The 17778-nt window shown below is 37.8% G+C and overlaps 2 protein-coding genes and 1 long non-coding RNA gene across 3 annotated transcripts; all 3 read left to right on the top strand.

Moving 5' to 3' along the window:
• The first annotated feature begins 916 nt into the window (after window positions 1–916).
• Window positions 917–5127, top strand: LOC137170248 (chemerin-like receptor 1). Its single transcript, XM_067573446.1, has 2 exons — window positions 917–1017; window positions 2915–5127. Exon 2 carries the CDS (start codon window positions 2926–2928, stop codon window positions 4033–4035), a length of 1110 nt encoding a protein of 369 aa, XP_067429547.1. The 5' UTR covers window positions 917–1017; window positions 2915–2925; the 3' UTR covers window positions 4036–5127.
• Window positions 5128–8340: 3213 nt separating this feature from the next.
• LOC137170250 (uncharacterized) lies at window positions 8341–11489 on the top strand. The gene is made up of 3 exons (XR_010924580.1): window positions 8341–8455; window positions 10322–10419; window positions 11163–11489. It is a non-coding gene; the product is annotated as an uncharacterized lncRNA (long non-coding RNA).
• Window positions 11490–11501: 12 nt separating this feature from the next.
• Window positions 11502–14943, top strand: LOC137170249 (plancitoxin-1-like). The gene is made up of 4 exons (XM_067573447.1): window positions 11502–12063; window positions 12253–12435; window positions 12520–12717; window positions 14293–14943. The coding sequence occupies exons 1-4, from the start codon at window positions 11853–11855 to the stop codon at window positions 14625–14627; spliced, it is 927 nt and encodes a 308-aa protein (XP_067429548.1). The 5' UTR covers window positions 11502–11852; the 3' UTR covers window positions 14628–14943.
• The last annotated feature ends 2835 nt before the right edge of the window (window positions 14944–17778 follow it).

Below are 17778 nucleotides of genomic sequence, written 5' to 3'. Positions count from 1 at the left end.
CTGTGTAAAAATTGGACCAGTAGACCTTTCCTGACCATACACACTGATTAATCAGGATTTTGATTGTATTGTAATTGACATAGCAGTTGTTTTACTACTCATAGTTGTTTTTTTTTTTTTCATTTTTACCGCAGTATTCCATGAGTACAGTACAACTTTGATACAATTTCACTGTTAATCAACTTCTTTACAAAGTTTTCAGCTGCCTTGACATCTACCTAGTATTGAGTACGATAAAATGTATGTAAAACCTGAGGCGGCACATATAGAATGCAAATACCTCAAAAGGAAATGAAAAACAAACAGGCAAGACAAAAGAGGGTGGGGGGGGGGGGACCCCATGTGTTTTGAAATTTTTGAGGAAATCTGATTGAAAGAGCAATCGGTACATATGCCAACCAAGGCCTGTGCAATACTTTCAGTAGTAATATTACATCTAAAAACATGTTAGAAAAATGTAATCCTGCTTCAGATCTGTTTTTGTTTGCAGGGACAGATTTACAGAGGCACCAGAGTTTGTGTGCAGCTTCAAGTGGATAGCGGAAGAAAGGGAGTTGCCTTCCATTTCATAAAACTCTTTGGCAACCCTAAATTATTGTCAGATGCTGCTCGGACTTTCTTGTGACATAATGTAATATGTAACCTACATCCAAATGTTGATTAAAATGGTCAACACAAGAGCACCAACACAGTAAAAGTGTGAGGTAATGTAGTGCTATACTGTATCTACAGCACATATACATTATGTATCTCATCTATGAATGAAGACAATGTATGGTTTTAGAAAATGTGACAAAACTTATTTTAATCACAATGCATAAACAGCCAAAGTTTATGCAAAAGGGTTTATGGGCTTCAAAAGATAGAAGTGCATGCTGCTTGTGTCCCCGCCCCGATGAGTGCGATGACAAAACACATTTGTCCTCCACACATTAAGCTATATTAACCTGTCAGGGTTTGATCAGAGTTATTTCTGCTGCAGACACATCCTCACCTGACTGGAGAGCTTTGAGAAAGGTACTGTACCTTTGTTATTCTCAGAGTTTCATATTTGTAGCATGATATGAATCCACAAGGTAGAAATAAGATGATAAAAATATCAGATTTTGGATGGATGAAGTATAAGAATGATAATGTTATAATTTATTTAACGTGTTTTGTTCAATAAGGTTGGCTGATGCTCTTTTGCAGTAACACACTGTTAAGAGTTTGGTAGAATAATAGAGGTATAATAACAAGGACGGACTGAGTCAATAAATGGACAGGAAACTGACAAGGTTCACATTCAGTGGAAGCAATCACCAGCAGACAGAGAACTCTTAATAAGAATGGTCTTAAAGTTATAGAGAGGTAAAATATTTTGATTTTTAGATGGCATTGCACATTTTTCCATGAGATCACTGCTTTACTACAGTAAAGGCGGTTTTTACTAAATCAGGTCTGGTTTGGGGCTCATGGAGCATCAAATAGTCACAGGAGCTGCAGCGCCACAACAGCGGAAATGAGATATAAAATGGAGTTTTGCCTACAAGGGCTTTGTAAAAATAAGTACTAGTGGTTACTATGTCTCTATGACAGTGAAGCTCAACCAATTTTATCATATTGTATGCAGTGGTGAGTGCTGTAATTATCACTAGAGATGAACCTGAGGGCCCCAGAGGCAGCAGCATGTGGATATATGACATCCCCAAAATCCATAACTGAGAGAAAAACCTCAATCCTCTTTTACTACCCAAAGGGAAGCTGCTGTTTCTGTACAAGTCAAGCTTCAGTCACAGTTTATCAATAAGGTACATGATATTGAATTGTAACAATATTAAACCCAGAGTGGAGTATGTACTGTATATTATAGTAATTACTGTATGTCTTTGGATCTGGAGAAAAGGATTAATTTTGTTTTTGCCAGTAGTGTTTGTGGGAATGTTTTCTACATGCTTAAATTTGTTTCATTAGTCATGACTAACATGCTAAAAAGTGTTTCATAATTTCCAAAGAAATCTGATAAAAAGTAAAAAACAGGAAGCTGATAAAAAGAACATTTGCGATCATAGACCTGTGAAATGCTAGTAGTACTATACTATATCTACAAAAGCACTGAAAGGTCTTTTGCAGCAAAACCCTGTTTAGAGTTTAGTGGAATAATAAAACAAGGAAGGAGTCAATAAAATGGACAGGAAATAGAAAAGGTTCAGGTTCAGAGGAAGCAATCACCAGCAGACAGAGAACTCTTAATAAGAATGGTGTTAAAGTTATAGAGAGGTAAAATATTTAGATTTTTAGATGGCATTGCACATTTTTTACTAAATCAGGTCTGGTTTGGGGCTCATGGAGCATCAGACAATCACTGGAGCTAATTAAGTATGGGCCAGAGCACTACAAATGGCAGGAATGAGAAAATGGCACTTTACCAACAAGGACAATCTCATTTACATAAATAGTGAGCAGAACAGGCCCCAAAAGTGATGCCTGCAGACACCCTTGGCAATAGTCAGGAACTGAGATTTGGGCATTCCTGCCTTAATAAAAATATTAATGAAATTAAATAAAAATTGGTATGCTGTTTGTAGGTGGATTTTCACTGTAGACTAATGATTATGTTGAACTAAGTTGAGACTTGCACAGAAAGTTGAGAATCATTCTTCACCTTTTCTTCAAACACTTTGTTGGTTAACAAGAAAATAGGTTTAATGAAATAATAATAATAAATAGTGAAGTAACCATTTGGACTGTCAACAGAGGAATTTCCTACAACTTTGCATAGTTGAAGTCAAATCTTTGTGAAAAGCAGATTCATAGGTTATTTTTAAGAGCTAAATACATTTTGAAGTGTGGGTTGAGATAGATAGATAAATAGCTAGTTACATAGATATAGATGAGGGGGAAATTACATTTATTCTTCCTTTTACTGTTTCAGATCTCAAGACAATGATGGACATGACTGCTACACCTTCCAATGACACCAATACATCAGGTGTAGATGAAGAAAATGGCTCTTCTGATGGCACCTATGCTGATCTGAGAGAGTCTCTCAACATCATGTCTGCCGTTATCTACTCCCTGGTTTTCATTCTGGGAGTGCTCGGAAATGGAGTGGTTATCTGGGTGACTGGGTTCAAGATGAAGAAAAAAGTGTACACAGTTTGGATCCTCAACCTTGCTGTTGCTGACTTCCTCTTCACAGCTTTCCTTCCTTTTAGTGTGATATACACAGCTTTGGGGTTCCACTGGCCTTTCGGCAAGTTCATGTGCAAACTGGACAACACAGTAAGGTTTCTGAACATCTTTGTCAGCGTCTACATTCTGGTAGTGATCAGCGTGGACAGATATGTGTCTGTGGTGTGGCCTGTCTGGGCCCAGAACCACCGAAGTGTACGCAAGGCGTCCTGTGTGAGTCTGGGTGTTTGGGTACTGGGTCTGATACTTAGCCTTCCATCTTTCATTTTCAGGGACATTGTGTCATTATTTGATAATGAAACAATCATCTGCTACGAGAACTATGCCTTTTCTGATGACTTAGATTCACCATCTGTGAATCAGTTACGACTGCTTCGTTTTAAGGCCATGACCATCATCAGCTTCCCTCTGTTTTTTGCTGTCCCCTTCACTGTCATTGTCTCCTGTTATGCTGTGATAATCCATCGTCTCAGGAGGAACCGCACCAGGGCCAGCCGCTCAAATCGCCCCTTTAAGATCATCGCTGCCATTATCTCTGTTTTTTGTCTGTGCAGGGCTCCCTTTTACATCATGACTCTAATTGAGTTGTGGTATCACACTGATAATAGATCAAGTGGAGTATTAAGACTTGTCCTCACTATCGGGGTCCCTGTAGCCACGTGCCTGGCCTATCTTAACAGTTGCCTGAATCCACTGCTGTATGTGTTCATAGTCAAAGATTTCAAGGATAAAGTTTGCGAATCCATCCTGAATGTAGTTGAGACTGCTTTCCGGGAGGAGGTTTCCCACTCGCACACTGACACAAAGTCAGTGGACACCAGTCAGAGACTTGATGAGTCAGTTCTTAATACTCAAGTATAAGGTTGTGACATGAATAAACAATTACTGAAACAATAATATTGACATAAGTGTGGACTGTTTGTCCACTTTACTGTCAGAGGAAGCAAAGCGTCTGTGTTGGATCAAATGAATCCTTGTTTTTCTCTCGTCCTTATAATCATCACTTACTTGCCTTTTCTCTTTCTCTCTCCAATTATTTTCTCAGTTATTTAATCCAATGTTTCTTCTATGAAATGTTTAAATAAATAGTGAGCTCACAGTGATGTCTTCAATTTGTTTGCAGTCTAAAAAATCAATTTACTGGAAGCTGAAACCATCAAACGACTCAAACGACTATTCAAAAATAGTTTCCCATTAATTTTCTGACAACAAATGGAGCAGAAAGACTCAATATAAACTGAGGACATGATGCATTTATGGAAACACTGGCGGTGGCGTCAGAGAGGAGGATGATGTCATCGTAGACAATGTCTCCCATCCACTCAAATTCTAATTCAAATAAGCTTTATTGACATATCAGAAATCTATATTTCCAAAGCAATGCAGAAAATTATACACATTGACAGATGATTAATAATTATACAATAACATGCAAATATCAACAATAATACAATTTACAAATGTAATCACACAGAAATATGTACTATAGAGCTTGTTACTCTCAGATTATGACAAGATTTAACATATTTTGCAGCTGTTACTGCCCACATAGATAGGACAGCTTCTGAAGATCAGGGAGGCAGATAAACTCAGGATATATATCTATACTCTGCGTGACGTGGAGAGCATTCAGTTCCACTGAGACGCAGCACAGAGCGCCACAGGAAGTCCTTCAGACGCTCTGAGTCACTTTTGGACTTATGTCACCTGTCAGCAGCTCATAACCCCATCATTTATTTATCATTTATATATTCGACTGTGTAGCACTCTGCTGTATATTTATACTGCATTAATACTGCATTTATATTGCATCTGATATTACTTATTTATACTCTTCCTGCATTTAACACATAGATTTTTACATACTTCTTATTTTTCTTATTTTCTATCTTTCATATAATTTCTCTATGATTATACATATATTTATATTCTACAATGTGATCAACTGTAATATGACCCAACTTCCCCCTCAGGGATCAATAAAGTATTTCTGATGCTTTATCAACTTCTGTAATAAAACTGAAAAAAGCAAATGTCATCAAGAGTAAATATGGTAGTTTTTATTATTATCAGCCTGTTATATTAAAGGTGCACAGTGCAGACTGGATGAACTGTGGTTAAAACTCCTGAAAGCCAAACAGAGAGAGAAACGTTCCAGCGTTCTCAGAGCTGACAGACTGTAAACTGAACAAACAGCTGTGGAGCTCCACCTGCTGGACGGAGGGAGTCCTCCTCTTCCTCCTTTCTATCTATCCTTCCCTCCTTCCCTCCTCCTCTTCCTCCTTTCTATCTATCCTTCCATCCTCCTCTTCCTCCTTCTTAAACAAAGGCAGATAGGAAGTAAAATCACTTTGTACTGAAGCAAAGAGGACATGAAGAAGCAACTTCAATGTTCCACATAGAAACATATCAATAAAACAATAAATGATGATCAAACAATCTTAGAAAATCATCCAAAATCATATTGTGCAATTATTCATACAGAAAATCTATAATTTACCCAAAACTGTAAAGTTTAACAGCAGCATCAGTTAGTTTGATCAACTTTGAACTGAAATAACAATAAATGTGACGAGACAATAATGATGTTTTTATTTTAATAAAATCATGTTTAATATGTAACATTTCAGTCTTCTGCTGGGGCTGCTTTACTGCAATTTGGTAGGGGGCGCTATTCAGCCAGTTTGCATCACTGATGGAATATTGTCATGTAGGTGTTCAGACCGGGACTCTTATCAAACATGTAAAGTTTGGTGCAGTCTGGAGCATTTACAATAAAGTTATAGCAACTTCCTCTGTCATGATGAAACATCAAATCTCAACGGTGTTCTGACGGGTGAGACAAGTTGACAGCTGCAGGTAGAATGATTGACAGCTGCAGGTAGAATGATTGACAGCTGCAGGTAGAATGATTGACAGCTGCAGGTAGAATGATTGACAGACAGCTACAGGTAGAATGATTGACAGTTGCAGGTAGAATGATTGACAGTTGCAGGTAGAATGATTGACAGCTGCAGGTAGAATGATTGACAGACAGCTACAGGTAGAATGATTGACAGTTGCAGGTAGAATGATTGACAGTTGCAGGTAGAATGATTGACAGTTGCAGGTAGAATGATTGACAGCTGCAGGTAGAATGATTGACAGTTGCAGGTAGAATGATTGACAGTTGCAGGTAGAATGATTGACAGTTGCAGGTAGAATGATTGACAGACAGCTACAGGTAGAATGATTGACAGTTGCAGGTAGAATGATTGACAGTTGCAGGTAGAATGATTGACAGTTGCAGGTAGAATGATTGACAGACAGCTACAGGTAGAATGATTGACAGTTGCAGGTAGAATGATTGACAGCTGCAGGTAGAATGATTGACAGCTGCAGGTAGAATGATTGACAGTTGCAGGTAGAATGATTGACAGCTGCAGGTAGAATGATTGACAGTTGCAGGTAGAATGATTGACAGTTGCAGGTAGAATGATTGACAGTTGCAGGTAGAATGATTGACAGCTGCAGGTAGAATGATTGACAGCTGCAGGTAGAATGATTGACAGTTGCAGGTAGAATGATTGACAGCTGCAGGTAGAGGTGTAACTGTCACAGTCAGTCATGTTGTAGCTCTGTCAGGCAGAAGCGCAGCAGCAGCACAGTTATCCTCTGTACTGAGGCTGAGATGGAGACGCCGCAGTTAACTGTTCTTTACATTCTGCTGAATCTGCACCATTAAAAGTCACACTGTTTGCACTGTAACCATGGTAACAGACTACAATTACTGGAATACTTTGATAGTGAAGTTTATAACCACAGACACATCAGACTCGTGTTCCCTGGAACTGGATGAAACTTATCTGAAGTGATTTGAATGGAGAGCAGCTGGAGTACTCGCAGGTCTCTAAATGTATGAAGTGACATTTGTCACAGAAAGCTCTGAATGCAAAACACAGAATAAAGTTCAGATAATCAGATTAAACTAAAGGAGACATTGTCTCATTAAATGATGAAGACTCTGCTGTTTAAGAGTCGGGCAGAGACCGATATAAAATATAAAATACTCTACACATCCATTTTCATCACTCTCACAGCAACATACAGTATATAAATATACACAGACAGTATATAGATACTGTATATATATATATATATATATATATAATGTATATGATGTGTGTATGTGTGTGTGTGTGTGTGTGTGTGTGTGTGTGTGTGTGTGTGTGTGTGTGTGTATATATATATATATATATATATATATATGCATCATTTTCGTACTCATAAAACCATCCAGTGACCCCTTGTGACCTGTGAATTGGGGCATCATCATCCTGGAAGAGACCACTCCCATCATGATAGGATAAAGGTGATCACTCACAACTACTTTGTATTGATTAGCAGTGACTCTTCCCTCTAAGGTGACAAGTGGACCCAAACCATGCCAGCAAAATGCCCCCCACAGCATAACAGAACCCCCAGACCCCCTCACTGTAGGGGTCCAGCATTCAGACCTGGACCAGTTTTTCCTTTCATGTGTCACCCATCTGTCATATATATATATATATATGTGTCCGTCTGTTAATAAGTCCCTCTGGAAACAACCTGAGAGCAGCTTCAAACAGCCCATAAACAAATGATGTCCAACAGTAATTAAAGAGGCCATGTGCAGGTTTCTAATAAAAACATAAAACTCATGTTAAGAGATTTAGTGTTACTCACTAAATCACACTGAATGTTTCCTTTAGCTCTAACAAACGTGTTTCATGCATTTTCTCTCATAAAACATTTGTAAAACCAGCTATTGAAGTGTTTTGAATCCTGGTTTGTTTACATTCATGTTTTCTAGCTCGCAGTTTTCTTCTTCTATGGTACTTTCTTCACAGTTATCAATACTAGAGGTCAGAAACCTTTAATGAGTCTAACAGTCAGATTTGAGGAGAAACAACAGACAGTTTTTTGCACCTCGACCCTCACAGGAACATGAATATCTCGTCTGTCTGTTACACTTTACTTCAGTGTTTTTCATGCAGAGCTGTGTGTGTCATACTGTCAGTTCCCACCTGGCTCTTATCTGAGTCTCATTCAAATGTGCCTGCTGAAAACTGAAAGGACTTTACGATGCAGCGAGTCAGTTAGATAACATTCAGCTGCATGGATGTCTGTTGGTGATGTGCAGGAGGTGGAGAGGGATGCAGGTATAAAGCAGGTGGGCTCAGGTGCAGCAGTGAGCGACACTCTGGAGCAACAGAGAAGAGGACGAAGCATCACTGCTGACTGAAACTGAGGCTGCAAACAGGTGATATGTTTTTACTTCTTCGCTCCGGTTGGTTTAGTGTGTTTAACCTTCTTCCTCCAGACAGAGGGTTGATATCTGTATTAAAACTACTTTTACTGCTAGTGGACAGAAAAGAGCATCTCAGAAATACATCATGTATGAGCTATAAAACACTTTAAACTGCAATGAGGAAAACTATACTGATAAAATACATGTTTTGTCATATTAAATTAAAAAAATATATCACATTCCTGGTAAAAAAAAAAAAAAGTTTGACCAAAACTTAATAAGAAAACAGACAAGGACTTTAAAGGACAAGTTCAAACTTTTTCAAGTTTCATCAGTCAGGAGCTCAAATGAACAGACTACATGTTTACAACATGTTTGTCTTGTTGTAATCAGTCAATTAAAGTTTAACTTGTGTTGGCTTTGAGTCGTAGAAAGTAACTACATACTTTTATTCAAGTACTGACTTAAATACAGTTTTGAGGTACTTGTACTTTACTTGAGTATTTCCATGTGATGCTACTTTCTACATTTCAGAGGGAAATATTGTACTTTCTACTCCACTACATTTATTTGACAGCTTTAGTTACTTTTCAGATGAAGATTTGACACAATGGATAATATAACAAGCTTTTAAAATACAACACATTGTTAAAGATGAAACCAGTGGTTTCCAACCTTTTTGGCTTTTGACGTCTTACAAAAAGCAGTGTGTAGTCGGGGTCACATTTCACATGTCTATGAGTTGTTAACAGCTCCACCAAATAGTGATTTTTCCCTCTAAACTTCTCACATGCTTTCATTTCAATAAATGTTCAAATGATCCAATATTTCAGCAAAAATCAAAGATTAGAGAAAAAGTCCAAAAACTGAAAACAGATTTGTGTATCAGAACTTTGTTTTTTCTTCTTTCCTCTCCCATTAATCATCTCACCACCCCTCAGATTTATCTGCTGACCCTTTGGAGGGGCCCGACCCCTAGGTTGGGAACCACTGGACTAAACTAGCTAACTGTATATAAAGTAGTGTAAACTAGCTCCACCTCCAGCAGCTACAACAGTAACATGCTGCTCTAACACTGATGCTTCACTATTAATAATCTAATGATGTCATATATAATAATATATCAGTCAGAGGGACCAAACCACTACTTTTACTGCAATACTTTAACTACATCAAGCTCATAATACTTATGTACTTTTACTGCAATACTTTAACTACATCAAGCTCATAATACTTATGTACTTTTACTGCAATACTTTAACTACATCAAGCTCATAATACTTATGTACTTTTACTGCAATACTTTAACTACATCAAGCTCATAATACTTATGTACTTTTACTGCAATACTTGAACTACATCAAGCTCATAATACTTATGTACTTTTACTGTAAAAGGATTTTTCATGCAGGACTTTTACTTGTAATGGAGTATTTGTACTTTGCTGTATTCGTACTTTAACTGCAGACAAGCATCCGAGTACTTCTTCCATCACTGTTGGTCTTTGCATTGATACATCAAGTAAAAAGTGTATTAATGAATTGTAATGCAGGTTAATGAAGAGTAATCCAGGCTCATTATAGAGTAAATGAAAGTGTGTCCATAATGACATAATGTGAAGTATTTTAGACAGAGAACAAGAATACATGTGATGACATCATTCTCATTTGTGTCGTTGCTGTAACGTGATGTAATATGTGATTTTGTGTTTTTAATCAATTATATTGATAAAGACTCAGTAAATATCTTGATCACTATTCTTTCATCAAGTGTAAGAATTCTTATGATGCAGTTTGTTGATGTTAAAAAGCTTCAGAGACTTTAAATGTGTTGACTGAGTGAAAGGAGGCAGAGCTGATGTGCTGCTGTGTGTTTCAGGGAGTCATGTGGAGGTTGGTGCTGACGGTCAGTCTGCTGTGCTGCAGCTCTGAGGGCTCAGTGACCTGCAGAGATGAGGGAGACAACCCAGTGGACTGGTGAGACAACACTTGCACATCTACCAGGCAGCCATGTTGGTTTGTCCTCTAAGAAAACAATAAAACACAGATTAGTTGGTCCAGCAGCAGCAGATGTTTGCTGTCTGTCCTTCAGCATGAAACCACACAAGTTAAAGTAGCACAAACAGTCACAATCAGCCAATCAGAGCAAACTTAGACACAGTTCATTCAGTTCTTAGCCTCGTTAGCAGCGTCTCTATAGATGTCTGTCTCTCCGTCACTTCTCAACAACTATTGGATGGATGATCAGTGATCCTCTGACTGTTCCTCTACTGCCACCATGAGGTTGACATGTTAACAATCACAATCAGCTTTTAAAGGATGTTTAAAGCATCATTAACTGAACTGTCAACAACATTTCACATCAGTCCATCCAACAGTCGTTGAGATAGTCTAAAGCAAAGTTATGAACTGACAGACTGACCTCACAGTGTGGATAAAACTAGAGGAAACATATCAGTAAAACACTTAAAACAAGGAGTCCTGGTTCATAAATAAGCTCTGATTAATGACCGGCGGCTGCATATGTGGGTTTACAGTAAGCAGGTTACTATAGTGCATGTATTTCTCATCTGCATGTAAATATACTGATAAACAAACAGCTGAATGTTTTATAGGTCAGTTAAAGTTATTAATGTCTGTTTGATCCTGTAACTGCCACAGTTTACTCTTCAGAGTCTCTGTTATGTTCTGATTTCTGTCTTCTCTGACTGTTTCCTCAGGTACATCTTATACAAGACACCCAGAAATCCACAGCTGGATGGTTTGGATTATATTTACATTTATCCAGGTGCAAATGATGAGGCAAATTCTCTGCGTAAGAAAAATATCAACAATCCTGAAGGCGTCCTGGCAAACACCCTCCAGCCGCTCTTTAAATTTGACAAAAATAATCCAGTGAGTATTATTTTAGAGACTCAGCCACCTGTTACTATTTTCCCTTCTTTACAGTAATTGATTGTGCTCTCTGTACACCGTCAGTCAATAACACCTTAATATGCTCCATTCAAACACAGCAAGTGAGTAAAACCACAGAGTAACACAGACAAATAAACAGCAGCCACAAGTTTTAATTTTCACAATGACAGAAATATTATTAAGTCCAGCACTGACAATAAAACATTTAAATAACTGAAACATATTTCAATTCCATTTGTCATAACTGTGCAAATATATAACAACATTTTAATTAAAATTAGCTCACATCATTATTGTCAGAATGAAAACTAAAACTCCAGCCAAATCAGAGTTACCATGATGATCCACCCTGGTTACCATGGTGATCTACCCCAGTAACCAAATAGTAAAAGTGAGCCAGCTTCATGATAGCAGAAAGTCTGAATTGAACCCAAAGATAGCAGGTTAACCTTCATCTCTGTGTTTTCTTTAAGCAGCACATCATTGCAGACAAGATGAGGTTGTTTCTCTGCTCAACATGTGACGATCAACAGATCCAGAAAACTTTAAAAAGTTGTTTCTTCTGTTTTCACTCACAGCCAAAAAACTTTGGATTCATCAGCTACAATGATGATGTTCCAGAGGGTTATCCTGCTTCTGCTTCTGCTTCTGCTTCTGCTTCTGCTTCTGCAGACACATCTGGAGCTTCATTCGGTCACAGTAAAGGTAAACAGAGAAAGCTTCTCTCTCACAGGGAACATGTCTTTCTGTTCTCTGCTGATTTACCTTCAATAATCAGACTTCAGATTTGTCCAGCTGGTCCATGACCTTGTGTTTGGGTCAGTTGGGGTTCAGCTCTGTCAGTCTGGTGTAGCTGCTTCAGATGAGCTGCTGTCTGACTGTTCATGTTCACAGGGGTTGTGATGGTGGAGAAGAATGACCCTAGAGGCACTACAGGCACTGGAGTCTGGCTGTTACACAGCACACCAAAGTTCCCTTACAAGAGAGATAAAGATCATTTCTGGCCTGAAAGTGGAGCAAGAAACGCTCAGACATTCATCTGTGTAACGTTTCCCTACAAAACATTTAAAGATATAGGTAATCCATCTTCATATTTACTGTGTATTAGTTTTAGTGTTTGGATTGAATGTTACTATAAATGTGTTGTCTTAATGTTTTCAGGTGAACACCTGCAGCTCATCAGAGCTTTCCCATTCGATTATCATATTCCATCAGACTTTCATAAAACGCTTCAGGAAGTTAAAAACAAGGAAAGCCACAGTACTCCAAAAAATCCTAAGCTCCACGAGCTGATATCCAGTGGACAGAAGGATTTTTACAGCATTGCTAAACAAGTGTCGGCTGATGGTAAACCAGAGGGTGAGTTTCCTTCATGTTTCTGTTTAAGCTGTTGGGATGTGTATCATCACTACTACCAATTCAATTCAGAAAACTTTATTCGTCCCTAAAGGGTCAACATGAGGCAAGAGAACACAAATACATGCAGACATTTCATTTACACACATAAAAGACCATCTGAAAATACTTCAGTCAGAGACACAAGTTGACATGAATTCAGTTTTATTAAATAATCTTTGGCATCGACCTCGTCCATTAAATGGATATATAAGAATGTAGCCCTATAAATAACATCCAATAACAGAGTTTGTGGAGTTTAAACTCCAAAAATTGAAAATATGAACAACAACAGGTGGATGGAATCACATCTACAGTGAGCAGTGTGGGTGATTAGTCTCAGCTGTTAGAAGAGTATTTCTGATAGATGTTGGTTTTTTTACTGTCGTTCACTTGTTCAGTGTCGAGTGAAGAATGTTTTCATGTAGTTCACAGTAAAAGAAAAATAGCTGATGGTAGAAAATCAACCAGCTCTCCTCTATTTCCTCTCTGTATGACCAATGTATCTTTTCCACACTGCAGTTTTAGATAAAATATGTTTTGTAGCAGGTTATGATATATTTCTCTTGTTCATTGGCTGTAGCAACTCCCGCCCTCCAAAACATCATCCAATAGATTACAAGTCCTGTTCAACTAGCTACCCAATGAGAACACAGTGGGAGGAGTTTGGATCAACATGAAACTCTCCTGGTTGAATCATCAGAACAAAAGATGGACGACAACATTAGAAAATATCTGTTTCTTTAGTAAATCAAAACTACAAGACTGTAGACATAAAAACTGAAGGAGAGACGTCAACTACGACTCCCAGGGTGCATTTCAGCAAGAAACAGCCAATCACAGAGCTTAAAATTCAGTCAGCATCAGGGTCGCTACCAAAAACAAAGTGCAAATAATGCAAACTGGTGTCAGAATATAAACCAGTAGGATCTTTACATTATCAGGAAAGTCCTGAGTTTCTGTGTTCAGTCACATCGAGGAGATCAATTAAAGAAAAAGCTGAAATAAGAAAACAAAACGAGGAAAAACACTTCCTGACAAATTTGATCCATTCGGTCCGATAACATTTAGAAAGTCTAAAAGAGCTGCACGATTAAATCATTTTATCCCATTAAAGTTAGCGGAGGGTTAAACTGGGAGTTAGCTAGAGCTACTCAGTTTGCATCCAGGTAATTTCTTTACAGCAGAAAGTGTTTTTTTTTGGCTTCATGTGAGTAACTTTCATAGGAATGAACGAGGCCTCCAACCTGCATCCAGATATTATAAAACATCCATGTGTAACTTAGCTAAGCTGGCTAGCATACATCCCTGAGCTACAGCTAAGTGGTGCCCTGCCAAAATGTTCCAGGTGGAACTCACACTCTAGAATAATTGTTCTGCATATCAAAGTCAGTGGATTATTAAAGTGTTTTGACAGTAATTGTTTGTGTCGGGGAGCATATCGAACTGAACATCCTGTACCGAACGGTTCAGTACGTACACACAAACCGTCTGTAATGTCTAACGTGTCTCCTGTTGTTGTTGTTGTTGTTCTTGCAGACGGAGATCTTTACTTCAGTATTTCAGAGGAAATTGACAGTGATGTGAATGTCCAGAGCTGGGGCTGCCAGCAAGACCGAGATGTTTCCTTCTGCTCTCAAAAAAAAAAAGTGCAAAATATCCTCTTTGTAAACATTGGTTGGGCTGAATGGGACTCTGGCAGTGATCATTCAAAGTGGTGTGTAGCTGTGGATCAGAATAAACCCTGGACCTGTATTGCTGATGTAAACAGATCAGAGTCACAGTATAAGAGGCTGGGAGGAGCGCTGTGCATTAACGATAAGGCAGTAACAGACAAATTCAAGGGCTTTGCAAAGTATGTGGAGAAATGTTGAGATCCAGATCCAAAAAAAAGACCACGTCCTCATAGCTCACACTCAGGCTGGCACTTCAATAAAGAAAATGATTAAATAGTGGAGCTCACTCTTCATCCTGTTTAGATGAATCATTTTTTAAACGTTAGATTCTGTCAAACATACGATGGTAAAATGTTAGATGGTGTGATAGACTTCATTAATCACACAGCAGGATTGGCTGATGTTGTGTTGAATGATGATCTGTAACTCTGTCTGTACTGAGTGAAGTTTCTCCATCAGAGGAACCAAAGTGTTTGTGTTGGATGAATTCAATAAAATCTGACAGAAACACCTCGTTGTCATTGTGATCGTCATGTTTGTGTTCAGTCACACAGCTACAGAGCTCTCACCACTTCACCCACTGAAAAGATTAATTCATCAAGTCCTGAGTTGAACTTATGTGCAAACAACCTTTAAATATCTGGTATTTTGGCCTTTTTTGACTTAATTTGATAAATACTGAGTTTATTTTAAACATATCTGACATTTTATTCACCAAAAGTTGTTTAGATTTCTCTAAATCCATCTTTCCTTACAGCCAGATTCCTCTCTGTCCTCCAGGCTGTTTCTGAAGATATTTACATAAAATCTGAATTATTAATGAGCTCCTATTCTGATTGGCTGGAGGTGTGACTCTCACCTTCAACCTCAGCCAATCAGAATACAACCTAATGAATGCAAACTGAGGTTAATCAGTAAAATTGAAACATGAGACACAAACAGCTTCAAGTTAAGTTTGTAGATTCATGTGAAGGAATTTTAATATAACTTGTTGCCGTCTCAGTTATAGTTTGTAGTTGAGTACTATAATACACTTGAAGTACTTGAAGTCTGCACAGTTTAAACAGTTTATTCTTCTTGTAATATCAGTTCAGTCTGCTCAGGTTTCCTTCAGTCCACATCAGTTGTGGCTCCATCTAGTGGTCACTACAGAAAACAGCATTATCCAGAGTTGATCTAATATTCTTCAGGATATGTTCATTATGATGATGTGAGCTGTGTTTTCTTTGAGTCTCTGTCAGACTTGCTGCTCAGAATAAAGTCAAACAGACATTTAATGAACAAAGTTCAGCAACAGACTCAGAAAGCAGCTGACGATCCAGTGAAGACACATAAGACATGCTGTGTTTTCATGTTGGATTGTTTGTCTGATTCTCTAATAATAAAACTTTATTTGTGTAGCGTTTTCTTAAAGTTACAAAGTGCTTCACAGAGAGAGAAAAAGCAAATAAAAGAAAATGTAGGAATCAATCACCAACTATTTATCAAGCAAAATGTCAAATATTTGATGGCTGCTGGTTCTCAAATGTGAGAACTTGCAGCTTTTCTTGGTCTCACATGAAGATAAAATGAATATTTTTGGGTTTTGGACTGTTAGTCGGACAAAATAAGACATTTAATGACATAGTTTTTGCTGTTTCCTACTGATTTATAGACCAAACGACTAGTCGATTAATAGAGAAAATAAAGAGAATTGTTAGTTGCAGCTCTGAGCAAATGCAAGTAACAAAACAATTAAAATCATTTTATAATTGATGTAATTATTACGTCATTATCTTGGTTTTGTATTTGAATTAAAACAATAAATAACATCTGTAAATGTGCTGACAGTTTTCACTGGAACTACTTTCTACTGAAGAAATAGTCCCAGTTTCATCAGATGGTTTCCAGGGTAACAGACCAGCTGTTCCATTTTAAAGCGTCAATAATCAATATTTTTCTATATTAAGAGTAGATCAAGTGTTTGTGTGTATAAACGTGTCTCGATGGTGTTTTACAGCTTGTTCTGCTGCCTCCAAGTGGACAAAAATAAAAATTAAAGCAGCTTTGAGAACATAATGTTTTAAATCTGATAACTTTTCTGCATCACTGTTCGATGTTTGGAGGATTAAAAGTTAAAGACGTTAGAGATGATGGATGTTTGTTTGTTTTCACACTGACTGTTTAAATCTGAACGGCAGCAACGTTAACAGAGGAAAAATGTGATAATTTAGGTACAAATTCAAACTTTAAAGATCCTCTCCAGACATGTTTTAAGACATAAAAAACTCTGCTTTGAATAATAAATTGTGTCTGATGTGTCAGTTATCTTGATAAAAACCTTTAAAACATCATCTTCTCCTGCTTCTCTGAATCCGGTGTCTAAAGTTTACCTGCTGGACACCAGACGTCTCCTCCTTCACTGTAAACTTCTCAGTGTTTGTTCTCTGGAGGCTTCGAGTTTCCACATCGCACTTGTGTGTACGTTGAACATCGGACCGCGATTGGCTCCAAAATAGTTGTGATGTCACACACACGATGCTGAAACTGTTGTTTGTAACAGAACGATCACCGTTGTGAAGCTGCATGTTCACCGTTGAATAAATATAAAGTGTAACAAGACATCAGTTTCTGTTTTTTTCCTCTTTTTAAATGAAAAAGATCTTTTAATAAACTTATTAGCATCAAAACTCACTGAATATCTGCCTGACGTACCTGCAAGTACAAGTACTTCATTTACTCAAGTACTTCACTTGAGTACAATTTTGAGGTACTTGTACTTTACTTAAGTATTTAAATTTTCTGCTACTTTGTAGTTTTACTTCACTACATTTATCTGACGGTTTATGTCATGTGTTTATGACCCTCTTGGCTTTCCATACACTGAGGCACATTTGACCTCCCTGCCTCTTTTTCAAGTGTCTTGAAACAACAGTCAAATGTATTTAAAAGTTTATCTGAAGCTAATATGAAGCTTCAGCGTCCAAATGAGTCAAATCAAGTAGATATCTTTCAACGTTACAGTCTTTTTAGTGCCAAAGTTCCTCTTTTTGTTACTATACTTCCACCTGCAGCTCAACAGGGAAACACTGTCCGAGGAAACACAAAGAGGGAATTTGATGCTAAAAAGACTGTAAATGTGTCAGATATCCACTTGATATGACTAACTCAGACTGCTGAAGCTGAATAGAAGCTTCACACAGACTTTTAAATGACTGTGTGGACACACTGTGGATTTTATCCTCCATCACTTCCATTGAAAGCACATTTGAAGGATCTTTTAATATCCAGTATGAACAGAAGGAATGATTACAGACACCTGACTGCTGGTTTAACACACTGGGAACACTGGGAATTTGTCCTTTAAAAT

The sequence above is a fragment of the Thunnus thynnus genome, chromosome 19, assembly GCF_963924715.1.
Source record: "Thunnus thynnus chromosome 19, fThuThy2.1, whole genome shotgun sequence".
In the NCBI taxonomy this organism is placed as follows: domain Eukaryota; kingdom Metazoa; phylum Chordata; class Actinopteri; order Scombriformes; family Scombridae; genus Thunnus; species Thunnus thynnus.
Note: the sequence above shows the minus strand (reverse complement) of the source record. Positions and strands in the feature narration are given on the sequence as shown.